The sequence below is a fragment of the Zonotrichia leucophrys genome, unplaced genomic scaffold, assembly GCF_028769735.1.
Source record: "Zonotrichia leucophrys gambelii isolate GWCS_2022_RI unplaced genomic scaffold, RI_Zleu_2.0 Scaffold_383_49456, whole genome shotgun sequence".
Classification (NCBI taxonomy): Eukaryota; Metazoa; Chordata; class Aves; order Passeriformes; family Passerellidae; genus Zonotrichia; species Zonotrichia leucophrys.
The window spans coordinates 26822-49456 of record NW_026992588.1 but is presented as its reverse complement, the minus strand read 5'-3'; the positions used below and the strand labels follow the sequence as shown (position 1 = coordinate 49456).

The window sequence follows — 22635 nt, the reverse complement described above, 5'->3', positions numbered from 1 at the left end:
AAGGACTGGCAGAGCGGGAGGGCCCTGGGGGCGCTGGTGGACAGCTGTGCCCCGGGTGAGGGACACGGGGACACTGGGGACACTGGGATGGGCACTGGGGACACTGGGATGGGCACTGGGGACACTGGGGGCATTGGGGACACTGGGATGGGCACTGGGGGCATTGGGGACACTGGGGATGGGCACTGGGGACACTGGTGGACAGCTGTGCCCCGGGTGAGGGACATGGGGACACTGGGGACACTGGGATGGGCACTGGGGACACTGGGATGGGCACTGGGAGTGATAGAATGGGCACTGGGGGACAGCTGTGCCCTGGGTATGGCAAGGCTGGGGACACTGGGGATGGGCACTGGGGACATTGGGGGCACTGGGAGCACTGGGGGCACTGGGGACAGCTGTGCCCCGGGTATGGCAGGGCTGGGGACACTGGGGATGGGCACTGGGGACATTGGGGGCACTGGGAGCACTGGGGACAGCTGTGCCCCGGGTATGGGACATGGGGACACTGGAGATGGGCACTGGGGACACTGGGGACACTGGGGGCATTGGGGACACTGGGGACACTGGGGATGGGCACTGGGAGCACTGGTGGACAGCTGTGCCCCAGGTGAGGGACGCTGGGGACACTGGGATGGGCACTGGGGGCACTGGGATGGGCACTGGTGGCACTGGTGTCCCCGGTCTGACCCTGTCCCCTCTGTCCCCCTGTCCCCAGGGCTGTGCCCTGGCTATGGCAGTGCTGGTGGCGCTGGTGGCACTGGTGTCCCCGGTCTGACCCTGTCCCCGTGTCCCCCCTGTCCCCAGGGCTGTGTCCCGACTGGGACTCGTGGAACCCGAACCGCCCGGTGGAGAACGCGCGCGAGGCCATGCAGCAGGCGGAGGAGTGGCTGGGCATCCCGCAGGTGACACTGGGGACACTGGGGACACCGGGGACACTGGGGACACCCCTGACACTGCCCCTGACCCCCAGGGGACACCCCTGACACTGCCCCTGACCCCCCCCCCCCCGGGAACACTGGGGACACCCCTGACACTGTCCCTGTCCCTATCCCTGGTGACACAACCGTGCTGGTGTCCCTTGTCCCTGAGCTGACGTTCCCTCCCCTGTCCCCGGTGATGATGTCCCTGTCCCTTGTCCCCTCCCCTGTCCCCTCATCTGTCCCAGATGCCACACACACCTGTGCTGATGTCCCTGTCCCCTGTCCCAGTCCACTGTTCCCTGTCCCTGAGCTGATGTCCCTGTCCTGGTGTCCCCTCACCTGTCCCTGTCCCTGTCCCGGTGTCCCCTCACCTGTCCCTGTGTCCCCTCACCTGTCCCTGTCCCTGTCCCGGTGTCCCCTCACCCGTCCCTGTCCTGGTGTCCCCTCCCCTGTCCCTGTCCCGGTGTCCCCTCACCTGTCCCTGTCCCTGTCCCTGTCCCGGTGTCCCCTCACCTGTCCCTGTCCCCTCACCTGTCCCTGTCCCTGTCCCGGTGTCCCCTCTCCCTGTCCCTGTCCTGGTGTCCCCTCACCTGTCCCTGTCCCTGTCCCGGTGTCCCCTCACCCGTCCCTGTCCCTGTCCTGGTGTCCCCTCACCTGTCCCTGTCCTGGTGTCCCCGTCCCTGTCCAGTGTCCCCTCACCTGTCCCTGTCCCTGTCCTGGTGTCCCCTCACCTGTCCCTGTCCTGGTGTCCCCCGTCCCTGTCCCCGTGTCCCCTCACCCGTCCCTGTCCCTGTCCTGGTGTCCCCTCACCCGTCCCTGTCCTGGTGTCCCCCGTCCCTGTCCCAGTGTCCCCTCACCTGTCCCTGTCCCTGTCCCGGTGTCCCCCGTCCCTGTCCCGGTGTCCCCTCACCTGTCCCTGTCCTGGTGTCCCCTGTCCCTGTCCTGATGTTCCCTGTCCTGGTGTCCCCTGTCCCTGTCCCTGTCCTGGTGTCCCCTCACCTGTCCCTGTCCTGGTGTCCCCTCACCTGTCCCCTGTCCCTGTCCCGGTGTCCCCTCACCTGTCCCCGTCCCTGTTCCGGTGTCCCCTCACCCGTCCCCATCCCTGCCCTGGTGTCCCCTCACCTGTCCCTGTCCCCTCACCTGTCCCTGTCCTGGTGTCCCCTCACCTGTCCCTGTCCCCTGTCCCTGTCCCGGTGTCCCCTCACCCGTCCCCGTCCCTGTCCCCAGGTGATCACCCCCGAGGAGATCGTGGACCCCAACGTGGACGAGCACTCTGTCATGACCTACCTGTCGCAGTTCCCCAAGGCCAAGCTCAAACCGGGGGCCCCCCTGCGCCCCAAACTCAACCCCAAGAAGGCCCGGGCCTATGGGCCAGGTGAGGGGGGGGCTGGGACCCCCAAATTGGGGGGTGGGAAATGGGAATGGGAAATGGGGAACCCCAAACTCAACCCCAAAAAGGTTCAGGGCCTACGGGCCAGGTGAGGGGGGGCTGGGACCCCCAAATTGGGGGGTGGGAAATGGGGAGCCCCAAACTCAACCCCAAAAAGGTTCAGGGTCTGTGGGCCAGGTGAGGGGCACTGGGACCCCCGAATTTGGGGAGTGGGAGCCCCAGACATGACCCCAAAAAGGTTCAGGGCCTACGGGCCAGGTGAGGGGGGGGTCCCGAGACCCCTGGGAGATCTGTGGGTTTAGGGTGGGTTTAGGACCCCAGGGTGGCTCTGGGACCCCCAGGGCCCTGAATTGAGTCTGGGGTCCCACATACAGGGATCGAGCCCACCGGGAACGTGGTGCAGCAGTGCTGAGTTTGGGTGGGATTGGTACATTTAGGGTGGGTTTAGGACCCCCAGGGTGGGTTTAGGGTGGGTTTAGGACCCCCAGGCTGAGTTTAGTGTGGGTTTAGGACCCCCAAGTTGGCTCTGGGACCCCCAGGGCCCTGAATTGAGTCTGGGGTCTCACATACAGGGATCGAGCCCACCGGGAACGTGGTGCAGCAGTGCTGAGTTTGGGTGGGATTGGTGGATTTGGGGTGGGCTTAGGGTGGGTTTAGGGTGGGTTTAGGACCCCAGGGTGGCTCTGGGACCCCCAGGGCCCTGAATTGAGTCTGGGGTCTCACATACAGGGATCGAGCCCACCGGGAACGTGGTGCAGCTGTGCTGAGTTTGGGTGGGATTGGTACATTTAGGGTGGGTTTAGGACCCCCAGGCTGGGTTTAGTGTGGGTTTAGGGCGGGTTTAGGACCCCCAGGGTGGCTCTGGGACCCCCAGGGCCCTGAATTGAGTCTGGGGTCCCACATGCAGGGATCGAGCCCACCGGGAACGTGGTGCAGCAGCGCGCCGAGTTCACGGTGGAGACGATCAGCGCGGGCCAGGGCGAGGTGCTGGTCTACGTGGAGGATCCCGACGGGCACCGCGAGGAGGTCGGGGGGCTTTGGGGGGTCCTGGGGGGCTTTGGGGGGTCCTGGGGGGCTTTGGGGGGTCCTGGGGGGCTTTTGGGGTATTTTGGAGGGGGTTTTGGGGTATTTTGGGGCAGTTTTGGAAGGGTTTTTTGAGGGTTTTTGGTATTTTGTGGGGTTTTTTTGAGGGTTTTTGGGGGTATTTTGGAGTGGATTTGGGGCGGGTTTTTTGGGGTGGATTTGGGGGGAGGTCCTGGTGGGTTTTGGAGGATTTTGGGATGTTTTGGGGTTGGTTTGGGGGGCGTTTGGGAGGGTTTGGGGCTATTTGGGGGGGAGTTGGGGTTTTTTTCTTTTGAGGGTTTTTGGGGGTATTTTGGGGATTTGGGGATTTGAGGATTTGGGTTTTTTGAGGTTTTTTTGGGGTGGATTTGTGGGGCTTTGGGGGGTCCGGGGGGGTTTTTGGGGTATTTTGAGGGGGGTTTTGGGGTATTTTGGGGCAGTTTCGGAGGGGTTTTTTGAGGGTTTTTGGGTATTTTGGGGGTTTTTTTTTGAGGGTTTTTGGGGTATTTTGGAGTGGATTTGGGGCGGGTTTTTTGGGGTGGATTTGGGGGGAGGTCCTGGTGGGTTTTGGAGGATTTTGGGATATTTTGGGGCAGTTTCGGAGGGGTTTTTTGAGGGTTTTTGGGTATTTTGGGGGTTTTTTTTGGGGGTTTTTGGGGGTATTTTGGAGTGGATTTGGGGTGGGTTTTTTGAGGGTTTTTGGGTATTTTGGGGTTTTTTTGAGGGTTTTTGGGGGTATTTTGGGGATTTGGGGATTTGGGTTTTTTGAGGTTTTTTTGGGGTGGATTTGTGGGGCTTTGGGGGGAGTCCTGATGGGTTTTGGAGGATTTTGGGGCAGTTTTGGAAGGGTTTTTTGAGGGGTTTTGGGTATTTTGGGTTTTTTTTTGAGGGTTTTTGGGGGTATTTTGGAGTGGATTTGGGGTGGATTTTTTGAGGGTTTTTGGGGGTTGGGGGTATTTTGGGGTGGATTTGGGGGGGGTCCTGGTGGGTTTTGGAGGATTTTGGGATGTTTTGGGGTTGGTTTGGGGGGGTTTTGGGGGGAATTTGGGTTTTTTTCTTTTGAGGGTTTTTGGGGGTATTTTGGGGGAGTCTCGGGTATTTTTTGAGGGTTTTGGGGCTGGGGGGGGTCAGGGAAATCCAGGGAAATTTGGGGTGAGGGGCTCAGGGTTGGGGTTTGGGAGGATTTAGGGGTGGGGTCTCAGCTTGTTGGATTTTGGTATTTTGGGGGTTTTTTTTTGAAGGTTTTGGGGGTATTTTGGGGAAGTTTTTGTGTGTTTTGGGGGGGTTTTTTGTGGTGTTTTAGGCTATTTTGGGTGGAATTTTTTTGTGTTTTGGGGGAGTTTTTTTTTTTTTTTTTAATTTTGGGGGGGGTCCCCAAAGGGGTTTTTGGGGTTCCCAGTGGGGTCTGACCCCCGGTGCCCCCTCCCCAGGCCAAGGTGGTCGCCAACAACGACAAGAACCGAACGTTCTCCGTGTCCTACGTGCCCAAAGTCACCGGCGTGCACAAGGTCTGGGGGGCCCTGATTCATTTTGGGGGTCCCAGATTAATTTTGGGGATCCCAGATTAATTTTGGGGGGTCCCCAATTAATTTTGGGGGTCTCAGATTAATTTTGGGGGGTCCCCAATTAATTTTGGGGGTCTCAGATTAATTTTGGGGGGTCCCCAATTAATTTTGGGAGGTCTCAGATTAATTTGGGGAGCTCTCGGGACATTTTTGGGGGGTTCCTTGATTAATTTTTGAGGGGGTCCTGGTTAATTTTTGGGAGGTTTCTGCGGGTCCCCAGTTAATTTTGGGGGGGTTCTGGGGAATTTTGGGGGTCCCCAATTAATTTTGGGGGTTTCTGAAGCGTTTTTGGGGCAATTTTTGGGGCTGCTTCCCCCCTTTCCCGCCTCTCCTGTTCTTTGCCCACTCACGGGGTTTTTTTTGGGGGGTCCGTCCGTGAGACCCCCCCCCCATTTTTTGGGGTCCTGATTCATTTTTTGGGGTCCCTATTAATTCCAGGCGATCCCCACGACATATTTGGGATATTCTGAATAATTTTTGGGGCATTCTGAGCCGTTTTTGGGTCGTTCTGAGCCATTTTTGGGTCGTTCTGAGCCATTTTTTGGGGTGGTTCTGAGCCGTTTTTGGGATATTTTCAGCCATTTTTTGGGGTGGTTCTGAGCCATTTTTTGAGGTCGTTCTGAGCCGTTTTTGGGATATTTTCAGCCATTTTTTGGGGTGGTTCTGAGCCATTTTTGGGGCATTCAGAACCATTTTTTTGGGGTGGTTCGGAGCCATTTTTGGGGCATTCAGAACCATTTTTTGGGGTGGTTCGGAGCCATTTTTGGGATATTTTCAGCCATTTTTGGGGTGTTTCTGAGCCATTTTTTGGGGTCGTTCTGAGCCATTTTTGGGTCGTTCTGAGCCATTTTTGGGATATTTTCAGCCATTTTTTGGGGTGGTTCTGAGCCATTTTTGGGGCATTCAGAACCATTTTTTGGGGTGGTTCGGAGCCATTTTTGGGATATTTTCAGCCATTTTTGGGGTGTTTCTGAGCCATTTTTGGGGCATTCTGAGCCATTTTTTGGGGTCGTTCTGAGCCATTTTTTGGGGTCATTCTGAGCCATTTTTGGGGTCGTTCTGAGCCATTTTTGGGTCGTTCTGAGCCATTTTTTGGGACATTCAGAACCATTTTTTGGGGTGGTTCTGAGCCATTTTTGGGGCATTCTGAGCCATTTTTGGGACATTCAGAACCATTTTTTGGGGTGGTTCTGAGCCATTTTTGGGGCATTCTGAGCCATTTTTTGGGGTTGTTCTGAGCCATTTTTGGGGCGTTCTGAACCATTTTTGGGGGTCCTGATTCATTTTTTGGGGTCCCCAGGACATTTTTGGATATTCCTGGGAGGGTTCTGAACCATTTTTGGGTCATTCTGAGCCATTTTTGGGTCATTCTGAGCCATTTTTGGGATATTTTCAGCCATTTTTGTGGCATTTTGGAGCTGTTTCCCACCTTCCCTGTTCCTCGCCCACTCCCAGGGGTTTTTCGAGGTTCCCCCATTTTTTTGGGGTCCTGATTCATTTTATGGGGTCCCCAGGACATTTTTGGATATTCCTGGGAGGGTTCCGAACCATTTTTGGGGCGTTCTGAGCCATTTTTGGGATATTTTCAGCCATTTTTTGGGTCGTTCTGAGCCATTTTTGGGATATTTTCAGCCATTTTTGGGACATTCTGAGCCGTTTTTGGGACATTCAGAGCCATTTTTTGGGGTGGTTCTGAGCCATTTTTGGGACATTCAGAACCATTTTTGGGGTGGTTCTGAGCCGTTTTTGGGACATTCAGAACCATTTTTTGGGGTGTTTCTGAGCCGTTTCTGGGGCCGTTCCCCAATGTTTTCGTTCCCGGGCTGTTTTGGGGGCGCCGCCCCGGTTCCCGTGCCCATTTTGGGGTCCCCCCGCAGGTGACGGTGCTGTTCGCGGGCCAGCACATCGCCAAGAGCCCCTTCGAGGTGCAGGTCGGGCGCGCGGCCGGCGACGCCTCGCGGGTGACGGCGGCGGGGCCGGGGCTGGAGCCCAGCGGGAACGTGGTGAACCGGAGCACGCACTTCGACATCTGCACCGCCGGTGGGCAAACAGGGGGGTTTGGGGGTCCTGGGGGGGTTTGGGGGGTCCTGGGGGGGATTTGGGGGGTTTGGGGGGATTTGGGGGGTCCTGGGGGGATTTTGGGGGAGGTTTGGGGGTCCTGGGGAGTTTGTGGGGTCCTGGGGTGGTCAACAGGAGCAAGCACTTTGACATCTGCACCGCCGGTGGGCAAATTTGGGGGGATTTGGGGGGATTTGGGGGGATTTTGGGGGTCCTGGGGGGTTTGGGGGGGGTTTGGGGGGTCCTGGGGGGATTTTGGGGGAGGTTTGGGGGGTTCTGGGTGGTCAACACTTCGACATCTGCACTGCCGGTGGGCAAACAAGGGGGTCCTGGGGGAGATTTGGGGGGATTTGGGGGAGGTTTGGGGGGTCCTGGGGGGATTTTGGGGGGTCCTGGGGGAGGTTTGGGGGGTCCTGGGGGGTGTTTGGGGGAGTCAACCGGAGCACGCACTTTGACATCTGCACTGCTGGTGGGCAAAGAGGGGGATTTGGGGGTCCTGGGGGGATTTGGGGGAGGTTTGGGGGGTCCTGGGGGGATTTTGGGGGCGTTTGGGGGAGGTTTGGGGGGTCCTGGGGGAATTTGGGGGGATTTGGGGGGTCCTCGGGGATTTTGGGGGAGGTTTGGGGAGTCCTGGGTGGTCAACAGGAGCAAGCACTTCGACATCTGCACGGCCGGTGGGCACATTTGGGGGGTTTTGGGGGATTTGGGGGGTTCTGAGGGGATTTTGGGGGGTCCTGGGGGATTTTTGGGATTTCCCATTCCTGCCCTAATTTGAGGAGGGGTCTCTCTCTGTTTGACAGGGTGAGGTGGGGGGGATTTGGGGAGAGGTCTCTGTGAGAATTTGGGATTTTTGGGATTTCCATGGGAATTTTACTGGGAATTTTTGGGATTTCTTTGGGGATTTTGGGATTCCTGCCCTAATTTGAGGAGGGGTCTCTCCGTGTCACAGGCGCGGGCCCGGGGGAGGTGGGGGGATTTGGGGAGGGGGTCTCTGGGGGGGATTTTAGGGATTTCTGTGGGAATTTCTGTGGGAATTTTGGAGATTTCTGTGGGATTTTGGGATTTCTGCCCTAATTTGAGGAGGGGTCTCTCCGTGTCACAGGCGCGGGCCCGGGGGAGGTGGGGGGGATTTGAGGAGGGGGTCTCTGGGGGGGATTTTAGGGATTTCTGTGGGAATTTCTGTGGGAATTTTTGGGATTTCCATGGGGATTTTACTGGGAATTTTTGGGATTTCCATGGGGATTTTGGGGTTCCCGCCCTAATTTGAGGAGGGGTCTCTCCCTGCCTGACAGGCACGGGCCTGGGTGAGGTGGGGGGGATTTGAGGAGGGGGTCTCTGTGACAATTTGGGAATTTTGGGATTTCCATGGGGATTTTATTGTGAATTTTTGGGATTTCCATGGGGATTTTGGGATTCCTGCCCTAATTTGAGGAGGGGTCTCTCTCTGTCTGACAGGCGCGGGCCCGGGGGAGGTGGGGGTCTCCATCGTGGACCCCAGCGGGCGCCGCGGGACCCCCGAGGCCGTGCTGGAGGACCGTGGGTCTGGGGGCTTCCGCTGCTGCTACAAACCACAGAGCGAGGGTCCGCACCTGGTGCACGTCACCTTCGGGGGGGCGCCCATCCCCCGCAGCCCCTTCAGCGTCACCGTGGGCCAGGGTGAGACCCCTCCCCAAATTCCCACCCGGGGGGGAGGGGGGTTCGTGCCCACCCCTCAAATTTGGGGGTTTGGGGGTTTTGGGGTTCCCAAATTTGGGGGTTTGGGGGCTCTGAGTTTGGGAGGTTTTGCTTTTAAAGGGGTCTGGGTTGGGGTCTCTGTGCTGCCCCCTCCCCAAATTTGGGGGTCTCTGTCCTTCCCATAACTTGAGGGTCTCTGTCCTTCCAACCTCCCCAATTTGGGGGTCTCTGTGTCCCCCTCCCCAATTTGGGGGTTCGGGGGTTTGGGGTCTCCAAGTTTGGGGGTTTTGCTCTTAAAGGGGTCTGGGTTGGGGTCTCTGTGCTGCCCCCTCCCCAAATTTGGGGGTCTCTGTGTCCCCCTCCCCAAATTTGGGGTCTCTGTCCTTCCAACCCCCCCACATTTGGGGGTCTCTGTGTCCCACCCCTCAAATTTGGGGGTTCGGGGTTTTGGGGTCTCCAAGTTTGGGGGTTTTGCTCTTAAAGGGGTCTGGGTTGGGGTCTCTGTGCTGCCCCCTCCCCAAATTTGGGGGTCTCTGTCCTCTAATCCCCCCCTCCCAAAAATTGGGGTCTCTGTGCTCTGATCCCCCCAATCTGGGGGTCTCTGGGTCCTTCCAACCCCCCAAATTTGGGGGTCTCTGTGTCCCCCTCCCCAAATTTGAGGGTCTCTGTCCTCTAATCCCCCCAATTTGGGGGTCTCTGTGTCCCACCCCCAAATTTGGGGGTTTGGGGTTTTGGGGTCTCCAAATTTGGGGGTTTTGCTCTTAAAGGAGTCTGGGTTGGGGTCTCTGTGCTGCCCCCTCCCCAAATTTGGGGTGTCTGTCCTTCAAACCCCCCCCACATTTGGGGGTCTCTGTGTCCCCCCCCCCAAATTTGGGGTCTCTGAGTTTCAAACCCCCCAATTTGGGGGTCTCTGGGTCCCTCCAACGCTCCAAATTCGGGGGTCTCTGTCCTCTAATTCCTCCAAGTTTGGAGTCTTTGTGCCGCCCCCTCCCCAATTCGGGGGTCTCTGTCCTTCAAACCACCCAATTTGGGGGTCTCTTTATTTCAAACTCCCCCCCAATTCAGGGGTCTCTGTGTCCCCCTCCCCAAATTTGGGGGTCTCTGTCCTCTAATCCCCCCCTCCCAAAAATTGGGGTCTCTGTGCTCTGGTCCCCCCAATTGGGGGGTCTCTGTGTCCCACCCCTCAAATTTGGGGGTTCGGGGTTTTGGGGTCTCCAAATTTGGGGGTTTTGCTCTTAAATGAGTCTGGGTTGGGGTCTTTGTGCTGCCCCCTCCTCAAATTTGGGGGTCTCTGTGCTTCCAACCCCCCCACATTTTGGGGTCTCTGTGTCCCCCTCCTCAAATTTGGGGTCTCTGAGTTTCAAACCCTCCAATTTGGGGGTCTCTGTCCTCTAATCCCCCCCCTCCCAAAATTTGGGGTCTCTGTGCTCTGATCCCCCCAATCTGGGGTCTTTGTGCCACCCCCTCCCCAAATTTGGGGTCTCTGTCCTTCAAACCCCCCCCAATTTGGGGGTCTCTGTGTCCCCCTCCCCAATTTGGGGGTCTCTGTCCTTTAATTCCTCCAAGTTTGGGGTCTTTGTGCCGCCCCCTCCCCAAATTTGGGGTCTCTGTCCTTGCCCACTTTGGGGGTCTCTCTGCCCCCCCCCCCCCCATTTCGGGGTCTCTCTCTCCCATTCCCGGGGGGGTTCCGGGGCTGTCGCTGCTTTTTGGGGGGGGGGTCTCGAGACCCCTCCCCGTGACTTTGCTTTCTCTCTCTCTCTCTCTCCCTGTCCGTCTGTCGCTCCCTCTGTCCTTCTGTCCGTCTGTCCCTCCCTGTCCCTCTGTCCTTCTTGGTCCGTCCGTGCCCTCTCTGTCCCTGTGTCTGTCTGTCCCCTCCTTGTCCTTGTGTCCATCTGTTCTTCTGTCTGTCCATCCCCTCCCCATCCCTCTGTCCATCTGTCTGTCCCTCCCTGTCCCTCTGGTCCCTCCTCATCCCTCTGTCCCCTCTGTCTGTCCCTGTATGTCTGTCTGTCCGTCTGTCCCCTCCCTGTCCCTCTGTCCCTGTGACTGTCTTTCTGTCCCTCTCTGTCCCTCTGTCCATCTGTCCCCTCCCTGTCCCTCTGTCTGTCCGTCTGTCCCTCTGTCCCTGTCCCTCTGTCCGTCTGTCCCCCTGTCCGTCCGTCTGTCCCTCTCTCCCTCTCTGTCCCTGTGTCCTCTCCCTGTCCCTCTGTCCCTCCCTGTCCGTCTGTCCCTCCCTGTCCCTCTGTCCCTGTCCCTCTGTCCGTCCGTCTGTCCCTCTGTCCCTGTCCCTCTGTCCGTCTGTCCCCTCCCTGTCCCTCTGTCCGTCTGTCCCTCTGTCCCTGTCCCTCTGTCCGTCCGTCTGTCCCTCAAGCTCCGCCCGGGTTCTCGTGGGGACCCCACTGACGGTGAGGGGGGGGTCTGGGGGGGGGGGGGGGATGGGAGGGAGGGGAGGGGTCCCCAAAACCCCAAATTTGGGATTTCCTGCGGATTTTTTGGGGATTTTTTGGGGGATTTTCCTGGGGATTTTTTTGGGATTCCCATGGGGGTTTTTTTGGGGTTTTCCCAGGGATTTTTTTGGGATTTCCTGGAAATTTCTTGGGATTTTTCTGGGAAGTTTCTTGGGATTTTCCTGGGAAATTTTTGGGGATTTTCCTGAGTTTTTTTTTGGATTTTCCTGGGATTTTTTTTGGGATTTCCCCACGGGTTTTTTGGGATCCCCAAACCGGGGGGGGGTTTTGGGGGTACCAAACCCCTCCCATGGCTTTGCCCCCTCCCCAAAATTCTCCCCCCCTTCCCTCCCCTTCCCTCTCTTTCCCTCCCTTTCCTTCTCCTTTTCCACTTTTTATTTTTGTGTATTTCCGTGAGGTTTTTTGGGATTTTCTCGGGGTTTTTGGGCTTTTCCTGGGTTTTCTTTGGGCTCCCGGGTCCAGAGGGAGGTTTTGGGATTCCCTGAGGTTTTTTTTGGATTTCCCCAGGATTTTTTGGGATTTTCTGGCTTTTTCCCAGAGTTTTCTTTGATCTTTCCCTGAGGTTTTTTGGGATTTCCCCCGGGTTATTTTGGGGGTTTTTTTCAGGATTTTTTGGGGTTTCTTTGTCTCCCTGTTCCGGGGGCTGATTTTAGGATTTTCCTGGGGGAATTTTTTGGGATTTCCCAGCATTTTCTGGCGTTTCTTTGGGCTCCCACATCCGGGGGGTATTTTGGGTGGTTTTTTTCCCTGTGTATTTTTGCCATTTCCCCGGGATTATTTTGTATTTCCTCGGAATGTTTTGGTCTTTCCCTGGGGTTTCTTTGTTCTCCCTGTTCCGGGGGTATTTTTGGGGTTCTGACCCCCCGTTTTTCCCCATTTTTCCTCATTTTCCCAGAGTGCAGCCCTGGGTCAGTGCGGGCCAAGGTGGGGTTTTTGAGGTGCTGACCCCCATTTTTCCCTGTTTTTTCCCCTTTTTCCCCAGCGTGCCGCCCCGGGGCAGTGCGGGCCGAGGGCCGGGGTGGGGTTTTTGGGGTGCTGAACCCCCGTTTTTCCCCATTTTTCCCCATTTTCCCCGTTTTTTCCCCATTCCCAGCGTGCAGCCCGGGTGCAGTGAGGGCCGAGGGCCGGGGTGGGGTTTTTGGGGTGCAGCCGGGGGTATTTTTGGGGTTCTGACCCCCATTTTTTCCTGTTTTTTCCCCGTTTTTTCCCCAGCGTGCAGCCCGGGCACAGTGCGGGCCGAGGGTCAGGGGTGTTTTTGGGGTGCTGACCCCCGTTTTTCCCCGTTTTTCCCCATTTTCCCCAGCGTGCAGCCCCGGGGCAGTGCGGGCCGAGGGCCGGGGTGGGGTTTTTGGGGTGCTGAACCCCCGTTTTTCCCCATTTTTCCCCATTTTCCCCAGCGTGCAGCCCGGGTGCAGTGCGGGCCGAGGGCCGGGGTGGGGTTTTTGGGGTGCAGCCGGGGGTATTTTTGGGGCGCTGACCCCCCGTTTTTCCCCATTTCCCCAGCGTGCAGCCCGGGCGCGGTGCGGGCTGAGGGCCAGGGCTGTTTTTGGGGTTCTGACCCCCCGTTTTTCCCTGTTTTTTCCCCATTTTCCCCAGCGTGCAGCCCCGGGGCAGTGCGGGCCGAGGGCCGGGGCTGTTTTTTGGGGTTCTGACCCCCCGTTTTTCCCCGTTTTTTCCCCATTTTCCCCAGCGTGCAGCCCGGGGTTGGTGCGGGCCGAGGGCCAGGGCTGTTTTGGGGTGCAGCCGGGGGTGTTTTTGGGGTGCTGACCCCGTTTTTCCCCGTTTTTCCCCATTTTCCCCAGCGTGCAGCCCGGGGGCAGTGCGGGCCGAGGGCCGGGGTGGGGTTTTTGGGGTTCTGACCCCCATTTTTCCCCGTTTTTCCCCATTTTCCCCAGCGTGCAGCCCCGGGTGCGGTGCGGGCTGAGGGCCAGGGGTATTTTTGGGGTTCTGACCCCCATTTTTCCCCGTTTTTCCCGTTTTTTCCCCAGCCTGCAGCCCGGGGGCAGTGCGGGCCGAGGGCCGGGGGTGTTTTTGAGGTGCTGACCCCCCGTTTGTCCCCGTTTTTCTCCATTTTCCCCAGCGTGCAGCCCAGGGTCGGTGCGGGCCGAGGGCTGGGGGTATTTTTGGGGTTCTGACCCCCCGTTTTTCCCTGTTTTTTCCCCATTCCCAGCGTGCAGCCCCGGGGCAGTGCGGGCCGAGGGCCGGGGGTATTTTTGGGGTGCTGAACCCCCGTTTTTCCCCATTTTTCCCCATTTTCCCCGTTTTTTCCCCATTCCCAGCGTGCAGCCCCGGGTCAGTGAGGGCCGAGGGCCGGGTGTGGCGTTTTTGGGGTGCAGCCGGGGGTATTTTTGGGGTTCTGACCCCCGTTTTTCCCCGTTTTTGCCCATTTTCCCCCGTTTTCCCCAGCGTGCAGCCCCGGGTCGGTGCGGGCCGAGGGCCGGGGGTATTTTTGGGGTGCTGACCCCCCGTTTTTCCCCGTTTTTTCCCGGTTTTTCCCATTTTTCCCCATTTTCCCCAGCGTGCAGTGTGGGCCGAGGGCCGGGGTGGGGTTTTTGGGGTTCTGACCCCCCGTTTTTCCCCATTTTTGCCCATTTTTCCCCATTTTCCCCAGCGTGCAGCCCAGGGTCGGTGCGGGCCGAGGGCCGGGGGTATTTTTGGGGTGCTGACCCCCCGTTTTTCCCTGTTTTTCCCTGTTTTTTCCCCATTTTCCCCAGCCTGCAGCCCCGGGGCAGTGCGGGCCGAGGGCCGGGGGCTGCAGCCCAAGGGGCTCCGCGTGAACGAGGTCGCCGATTTCAAGGTGCACACCAAGGGCGGCGGCAGCGGCGACCTCAAGGTCACCGTCAAGGGACCCAGTGAGTGCGGGGGGGGGGGCCGGAATTTGGGGAGGGGTCTCTGAGTTTGGGGAGGGGTCCCTGGGTTTTGGGGAGGGGGCTGGAAGGAGTTTTGGGGGGATTTCAGGGGGATCTGGAGACCTGGAGAGGGACCCACTGAGGCCAGGAGGGGGTCTCTGAATTTGGGGAGGGGTCTCTGAATTTGGGGAGGGGGCTGGAGGGGGTTTTGGGGGGATTTGGGGGGGTTTGGGGTCAGTTCTTGTCCCCTCCCAAGGGACCCAGTGAAGCTGGGAGGGGGATGCAGAATTTGGGGAGGGGTCTCGGAATCTGGGAAGGGGTCCCTGGGTTTGGGGAGGGGTCTCTGAGTTTGGGGAGGGGGCTGGAAGGAGTTTTGTGGGGATTTGGGGCAGTTTTGGGGGGATTTGAGGGGGATCTGGGGAGCTGGAGAGGGACCCACTGAGGCCAGGAGGGGGTCTCTGAATTTGGGGAGGGGTCTCTGAATTTGGAGAGGGGTCTCTGGGTTTTGGGGAGGGGGCTGGAGGGGGATTTGGGGCAGTTTTGGGGGGTTATTGAGGGGTTTTGGGGGATTTGAGGGGTTTTGGGGACCTAGGGAGGGACCCAGTGAGGCCAGGAGGAGGTCTCGGAATTTGGGGAGGGGTCCCTGAATTTGGGGAGGGGTTTGGGAGTTGTGGAGGAGGACTGGGTCAACATGAATCTGTGGCGACTGGTAATCTGCGGTTATTATCGTTACTCTTCAGGGTGCTGAACACTGGAGATACACAGAGATGGAACTTGAGAACAAAACACTTGGAGATATGAGCCTGGCGGGTAGAACTTCTGGATGGACTGGGAAGGGATTGTAGGAAGGAGTAGGATACTGGTGAGACAATTATGGGAGGGACTGGGAAAACAAACTAGGGATCGTGGCGAGCAGGTGAGGGAATTGCGGACTGGGGATGTGGGTGTGTACTGGGAGGAGACTTGCGTGATGGGGGGGGGGGGACGTGGAGGGGGGGGACGAGTGAGGGTGGTGGAGCTGGGGGGCAGGGGCGGAAACTGGGGGTGGATGGGAACGGGAGGGGGTGGGGACTTTAGGGGACACTGAGGAACACACGTGTGTGGACGGAGTTGTGGGGAACAAAACTGGAGCATGAGGCGCGTGGAAACAACGACGTAGAGTGGTGGAACGACACAAGGAGTTACGTAAGGGACTGGGATGGACTGGGATCAAACTGGGCCATGACTGGGAGGGGATTGGGGGACACTGGATGGACTGGGATGGACTGGGAGGGGAATGGGATGGACTGGTCATAACTGGATGGTGCGCTGCGAATGGACACTGTGAACGGATCTTGCGGTACACGCGCTGGTGTGTAGTATGGGAGCGTTATATGTGAGGGGAGGGCTGATAGAAGAATGGGGAGGAGAACAAGAGTTAGGTGGTGAGGATCACTGGGGTATCATGGTGTACCTGGTAGGGATCACTAGGGTGTGGAGTGAGTACTGGGTGGATTGCCGTGGTGGGTCTGGCATCTCTGTGAGGAGACGAGAGAGACATTTGTGGGATAGGCGGCGCATGAGTGACCTGCGAGGTTCACTTGGTAGCGGAGAGGAGTGGGAGTGACTGTAGGAGACATGTGAGTCTGTGGAGGATCCTGAGGGACACGGAAGCGCGGTGCTAATCACGAGGGGGGGGAAGCAGAGGAGACGATCAGGAACTGGTTGTTGTGTATAAGGGACGGGTTTGGGTACCATAGTGTCACTGTTGGTGTGCGTGGGTTTGGGTTGTGTTGTGTAATGGTTGGGGGGCACCGTGGTGGGTAGGGTGATGGCAACGTGGTAGGTAGGGAGGGGTCTATCGGTGGGAACACTTGGAAGGGTGGGAGGATTAGTATACACGAGGGTGGGGACTGAGTGGGACCAAACGGTGGGGGTGGTGTGGGGGTGTATAGTGTGACCGTGTGAACTCACAATCCTTGGTGATATCTGGGTGTATGATGTGGAAGTGAGAACTCAGGGTGGACGGGGGCGGAACTGGTGGTGGGACATAAGGACTAGGGGAGAGTGGCTGTGAGCGGGGGAGCTTATGTTGGGTGGACATATGTGGACGTCGGTGGAACAAAGAGAGGGACACTAGCGTTTAGGACAGAGGTATTTAGGGTGTGACTGAGAGGGGAAAGTGACTCATGGGGGGACTGTAGAGACTTTGGATGGTGCGATTGACTCTCTGGAGTTGTAGCTGAGAGGGGGGGTCAAGTGGCACGGTATAATTGGATGGGAGATCTGTAGGAGGTAGAGGTGACTGATGGAGGACCATAGTCATCGAGCAGTAGTGAACATTAAGTGTGTGAGCCTCATGCAGACTTGGGGGAGGGTGTTTTCATGGGGCATCTCGATGGTGTTTGTGGATCGAGGGTGACTTGTGTGGGACTGGTGTAGGGCTGCGCGTATGTGAGTTGTGTCGGCCTTCATTTGTGGGGGGGATCTTTCTGGACTGTGGGGCCTTTGGGGATTCTAGTGTGTGTGTACCATTTCTGGGTTGAGGGCATTTTTTTTGGGGTTTTCATTATGTGGGTTATGTCCCGTCTCCACATCGGTCAGTTAAGGTGAGTTAGTCCCCCAGCTCCGTATTGGAGTGGGTGAGCGAGTGGCCCTCCGAATCTTCTTCGGAGAAGCGACACTCACACACTCAGGGGAAGGGATAGGTAGAGGGAGGTGAAATCATGAGAGAATACGGCGGGACACACATAACGGGGTCTCTACACGAGCGGGGGGGGGGGGGTCGCCACTTCTATCAAGACCATTGGGTCTGTAGGTTGTGAGTCTTGGGTTATCATGTCATTGACTTCGGGGGAGCTACTGTGTGAGGCACGCGTCCTGGTATAGGGGGAGGGTAGATGGAGAGGTACTAAGGGATCGTGGCTCCAAAAGTCCTTGGGCGGGGCCACTCAAATGAAACGGGGGTGAGCCAGCGAAACGGGGGACCTACAACGAGGTGCATTACCGCCCGCTCGAGTGGAGAGCGAACTCTATGATGCGTGGGGGTGCACGCCGAGTGCCAGCGACATAACCTTCTTATCCTCCGAAACGCTACGTGATGCTTCCTTAACTACTCCGTTTCTCAGGTATGGGCTGAAGAGCCGAGCAATCACGTGAGCTTATCGAGCTGTCTCGCTGTCTCCACTTCGCGATGGTTCCATGCACGCAAATACTGTGTCACTGCGACTATGTTTTCTGCCAGAGCCGCAGTGATGCATGCCCCCCCGCTTGCTACGCCGCCTCGCCCTCGCTTCCCACGCTACGCGCCGCTCGCACCGTCGCGCCCCCTCCCTCTGGCACACACACCGCGCGCCTCTGCCGCCTCCCGAGGGTACTCGTGAGCCGCAGTCCCCCCTCCCAGTCTGGCCCACTTTGTTCCAAGTCCATCCCAGTCCCCGTCAATCCCCTCCCAGTCCCTCCCAGTTTGTCCCCAGTCCCTCCCAATCCCTTCCCAGTTTGTCCCAGTCCATCCCAGTTTGTCCCAGTCCCCCTTAAATCCCCTCCCAGTTCCCCCCCAGTCCCTCCCAGTCCATCCCAGTGCCCCCCAATCCCCTCCCAGTCTGTCCCAGTCCATCCCAGTTTGTTCCCAGTCCCTCCCAGTCCCTCCCAGTTTGTTCCCAGTCCCTCCCAGTCCATCCCAGTCCCCTCCGAGTCCCTCCCAGTCCCTCCCAGTATCCCCCAAACCCCTCCCAGTCCCTCCCAGTCCATCCCAGTATCTCCCAGTCCCTCCCAGTCCATCCCAGTGCCCCCCAGTCCCTCCCAGTCCCTCCCAGTCCATCCCAGTCCATCCCAGTCTCTCCCAGTCCATCCCAGTTTGATCCCAGTCCATCCCAATCCCCTCCCAGTCCCTCCCAGTCCATCCCAGTGTCCCCCAATCCCCTCCCAGTCTGGCCCAGTTTGTTCCCAGTCCATCCCAGTCCCTCCCAGTTTGTTCCTAGTCCCTCCCAGTCCATCCCAGTTTGTTCCCAGTCCATCCCAGTATCCCCCAATCCCCTCCCAGTCCATCCCAGTTTGTCCCCAGTCCATCCCAGTCCCTCCCAGTCCTTCCCAGTCCCTCCCAGTCCCCCCCAGTTCCCTCCCAGTCCATCCCAGTTTGTTCCCAGTCCCTCCCAGTATCTCCCAGTCCCTCCCAGTCCCATTCCCAGTCCATCCCAGTATCTCCCAGTCCATCCCAGTTTGTTCCCAGTCCATCCCAGTATCTCCCAGTCCCTCCCAGTCCATCCCAGTCCATCCCAGTTTGTTCCCAGTCCCTCCCAGTCCCTCCCAGTCCCTCCCAGTCTGTCCCAGTTCCCTCCCAGTCCATCCCAGTCCCTCCCAGTCCCCCCCAGTCCATCCCAGTTTGTCCCCAGTCCATCCCAGTTTGTTCCCAGTCCATCCCAGTCCATCCCAGTCCCCCCCAGTCCCCCCGGTACCTGCGGGGCACGGGCTGCCCGCCCCAGGTCACCGTCACCGTGTAATTCCCGGGCACGGTGGGGAAATACTCGAACCCAAAGGTTCCATCCCCCAGATCCTTCTGCTTCACGGCCTCCAGGCCCTCTGGGGGACAGAAAACACCGGGGTCAGACCCAAAAATCAACGGGAATTGGGAAAAATTGGGAATTCCAAAAAAAACCCCAAAAATTTAAAAAAAAACCCACAAAAACCCCCAAAATCCCCTCCAAAAAATGCACTCAGGAATGGGATCACCCCAAACCCCAAATCCTTCTGCTCCAGGGTCTCAAAATCCCCCCAAAACTCCCAAACCCCCTCCCCAAATTCAGGGACCCCTCCCCAAATTCCGAGACCTCCTCCTGGCCTCACTGGGTCCCTCCCTAGGTCCCCAAAACCCCTCAAATCCCCCCAAAACCCCTCAATAACCCCCCAAAACTGCCCCAGATCCCCCTCCAGCCCCCTCCCCAAAACCCAGCGACCCCTCCCCAAATTCCGAGACCCCTCCCCAAATTCTGTATCCCCCCCCCCCAGCTTCACTGGGTCCTTTGAGAGGGGACAAGAACTGACCCCAAACCCCCTCAAATCCCCCCAAAACCCTTCAAATACCCCCTAAACCCCTCAAATCCACCCAAAACCCCCTCCAGCCCCCTCCCCAAATTCAGAGACCCCTCCCCAAATTCAGAGACCCCTCCCCAAATTCAGAGACCTCCTCCTGGCCTCAGTGGGTCCCTCTCCAGGTCCCCAGATCCCCCTCAAATCCCCCCAAAACTGCCCCAAAACTCCTTCCAGCCCCCTCCCCAAAACTCAGGGACCCCTCCCCAAACCCAGGGACCCCTCCCCAAACCCAGGGACCCCTCCCCAAACTCAGAGACCCCCTCCTGGCCTCAGTGGGTCCCTCTCCAGCTCCCCAGATCCCCCTCAAATCCCCCCAAAACTGCCCCAAAACTCCTTCCAGCCCCCTCCCCAAACCCAGGGACCCCTCCCCAAACTCAGAGACCCCTCCCCAAATTCCGGCCCCCCCCCCGCACTCACTGGGTCCCTTGACGGTGACCTTGAGGTCGCCGCTGCCGCCGCCCTTGGTGTGCACCTTGAAATCGGCGACCTCGTTCACGCGGAGCCCCTTGGGCTGCAGCCCCCGGCCCTCGGCCCGCACTGCCCCCGGGCTGCAGGCTGGGGAAAATGGGGAAAAACGGGGAAAAATGGGGGTCAGAACCCCAAAAACACCCCCAGCCCTCAGCCCGCACTGCCCCGGGGCTGCATGCTGGGGAAAATGGGGAAAAACGGGGGCTCAGAACCCCAAAAATACCCCCGGCCCTCGGCCCGCACTGCCCCGGGGCTGCACGCTGGGGAAAATGGGGAAAAAACGGGGAAAAAACGGGGAGAAACGGGGAGAAACGGGGAGAAACGGGGGGTCAGAACCCCAAAAACAGCCCCCGGCCCTCGGCCCGCACCGCGCCTGGGTTACAGGCTGGGGAAAATGGGGAAAAAACGGGGAAAAACGGGGGGTCAGAACCCCAAAAATACCCCCGGCGCTTGGCCCTCGGCCCGCACTGACCCTGGGCTGCACGCTGGGGAAAATGGGGAAAAATGGGGAAAAATGGGGAAAAACGGGGGGTCAGAACCCCAAAAATACCCCTGGCCCTCGGCCCGCACCGCGCCTGGGGCTGCACGCTGGGGAAAATGGGGAAAAAATGGGAAAAAACGGGAAAAAAAGGGGAAAAACGGGGGGTCAGCACCCCAAAAACAGCCCCCAGCCCTCAGCCCGCACTGCCCCGGGGCTGCACGCTGGGAAAAAATGGGGAAAACGGGGAAAAATGGGGGTTCAGCACCCCAAAAATACCCCCGGCCCTCGGCCCGCACCAACCCCGGGCTGCACGCTGGGGAAAATGGGGAAAAATGGGGGGTCAGCACCCCAAAAATACCCCTGGCCCTCGGCCCGCACCGCGCCCGGGCTGCACGCTGGGGAAAATGGGGAAAAAACGGGGAAAAACGGGGGGTCAGAACCCCAAAAATACCCCCGGCCCTCGGCCCACACCATGCCCGGGCTGCACGCTGGGGAAAAAAAACGGGGAAAAACGGGGGTCAGAACCCCAAAAATACTCCCGGCCCTTAGCCCGCACCGCGCCAGGCTGCACGCTGGGGAAAAACGGGGAAAATGGGCAAAAACGGGGGGTCAGAACCCCAAAAATACCCCCGGCCCTCGGCCCGCACCGCGCCCAGGCTGCACGCTGGGGAAAATGGGGAAAAATGGGGAAAAAACGGGGGGTCAGCACCCCAAAAACCCTCCCAGCCCTCGGCCTGCACCAAACCGGGGTTGCACGCTGGGGAAAATGGGGAAAAATGGGGAAAAACGGGGAAAAATGGGGAAAAAACGGGGGGTCAGCACCTCAAAAATACTCCCGGCCCTCGGCCCGCACCAACCCGGGGCTGCACACTGGGGAAAATGGGGAAAAAACGGGGAAAAATGGGGAAAATTGGGGAAAAACGGGGGGTCAGAACCCCAAAAATACCCCCGGCCCTCGGCCCGCACCAACCCCGGGCTGCACGCTGGGGAAAATGAGGAAAATGAGGAAAAACGGGGGGTCAGAACCCCAAAAATACCCCTGGCCCTCGGCCCGCACTGCCCCGGGGCTGCACACTGGGAATGGGGAAAAAACGGGGAAAAACGGGGGAAAATGGGGGGTCAGCACCCCAAAAACAGCCCCCAGCCCTCGGCCCTCAGCACGCACTGACCCCGGGCTGCACGCTGGGGAAAAAACGGGGAAAAACGGGGAAAAATGGGGAAAAATGGGGAAAAACGGGGTAAAACAGGGAGCCAGCACCCCAAAAATCCCCCCGGAACAGGGAGAACAAAGAAACCCTGGGGAAAGATCAAAACATTCCGAGGAAATACAAAATAATCCCGGGGAAATGGCAAAAATACACAGGGAAAAAACCCACCCAAAATACCCCCCCGGATGTGGGAGCCCAAAGAAACCCCAGGGAAAGCCAGAAAATGCTGGGAAATCCCAAAAAATTCCCCCAGGAAAATCCTAAAATCAGCCCCCGGAACAGGGAGACAAAGAAACCCCAAAAAATCCTGAAAAAAACCCCCAAAATAACCCGGGGGAAATCCCAAAAAACACTCAGGGAAAGATCAAAGAAAAAGCCAGAAAATCCCAAAAAATCCTGGGGAAATCCAAAAAAAACCTCAGGGAATCCCAAAACCTCCCTCTGGACCCGGGAGCCCAAAGAAAACCCAGGAAAAGCCCAAAAACCCCGAGAAAATCCCAAAAATCTTCACGGAAATACACAAAAATAAAAAGTGGAGAAGGAGAAGGAAAGGGAGGGAAAGAGAGGGAAGGGGAGGGAAGGGGGGGAGAATTTTGGGGAGGGGGCAAAGCCAGGGGAGGGGTTTGGTACCCCCAAAACCCCCCCCCGGTTTGGGGATCCCAAAAAACCCGTGGGGAAATCCCAAAAAAAATCCTGGGAAAATCCCAAAAAAAAACCTCAGGAAAATCCCCAAAAAAATTTCCCAGGAAAATCCCAAGAAATTTCCAGGAAATCCCAAAAAATCCATGAGAACCCTCAAAAAATTCCCAGGAAATCCCAAAAAAATCCCTGGGAAAACCCCAAAAAAACCCCCATGGGAATCCCAAAAAATCCCCAGGAAAATCCCAAAAATCCCCCAAAAAATCCCCAAAAAATCCGCAGGAAATCCCAAATTTGGGGTTTTGGGGACCCCTCCCCTCCCTCCCATCCACCCCCCCCAGGCCCCCCCTCACCGTCAGTGGGGTCCCCACGAGAACCCGGGCGGAGCTTGAGGGACAGACGGACGGACAGAGGGACAGAGGGGACAGAGGGACAGACGGACAGACAGAGACAGGGACAGATGGACAGAGGGACAAGGAGGGGACAGACGGACAGGGACAGAGGGACAGACGGACAGACAGAGGGACAGGGAGGGGACAGATGGACAGAGGGACAGGGAGGGACAGACGGACAGAGGGACAGGGAGGGACAGGGAGGGGACAGAGGGACAGAGGGACAGACGGACGGACAGAGGGACAGGGAGGGGACAGACGGACACAGGGACAGGGACAGAGGGACAGAGGGACAGACAGATGGACAGGGGGACAGGGAGAGGACAGAGAGGGACAGACAGACAGACAGACATACAGGGACAGAGAGGGACAGACAGAGGGGACAGAGGGA

General features: G+C 58.3%; 2 protein-coding genes across 2 annotated transcripts in view; one reads left to right on the top strand and one right to left on the bottom strand.

Annotated features, from left to right (window-relative positions):
* Positions 1 to 6: 6 nt before the first annotated feature.
* LOC135441631 (filamin-A-like) lies at positions 7 to 14036 on the top strand. The gene is made up of 8 exons (XM_064701187.1): positions 7 to 55; positions 808 to 905; positions 2151 to 2298; positions 3221 to 3339; positions 4806 to 4883; positions 6818 to 6980; positions 8454 to 8654; positions 13855 to 14036. Exons 2-8 carry the CDS (start codon positions 870 to 872, stop codon positions 14034 to 14036), a joined length of 927 nt encoding a protein of 308 aa, XP_064557257.1. The 5' UTR covers positions 7 to 55; positions 808 to 869.
* A 639-nt stretch (positions 14037 to 14675) lies between these two features.
* The window catches only part of LOC135441630 (filamin-A-like), a 30488-nt gene continuing 22528 nt past the window's right edge, over positions 14676 to 22635 (bottom strand). The window contains 4 exon segments of the mRNA XM_064701186.1: positions 14676 to 14740; positions 15943 to 16025; positions 18423 to 18546; positions 19474 to 19611. Of these exon segments, the coding sequence (XP_064557256.1) occupies positions 14676 to 14740; positions 15943 to 16025; positions 18423 to 18546; positions 19474 to 19611 (410 nt within the window).

Coding starts and splice junctions, on each gene's coding strand:
- LOC135441631 (XM_064701187.1), top strand. CDS start 870: ATGCAGCAGGCGGAGGAGTGGCTGGGCATCCCGCAG. Junction 2,299..3,220: donor GGCCCGGGCCTATGGGCCAG/GTGAGGGGGGGG, acceptor TCCCACATGCAG/GGATCGAGCCCACCGGGAAC. Junction 3,340..4,805: donor CCGACGGGCACCGCGAGGAG/GTCGGGGGGCTT, acceptor CCCCCTCCCCAG/GCCAAGGTGGTCGCCAACAA.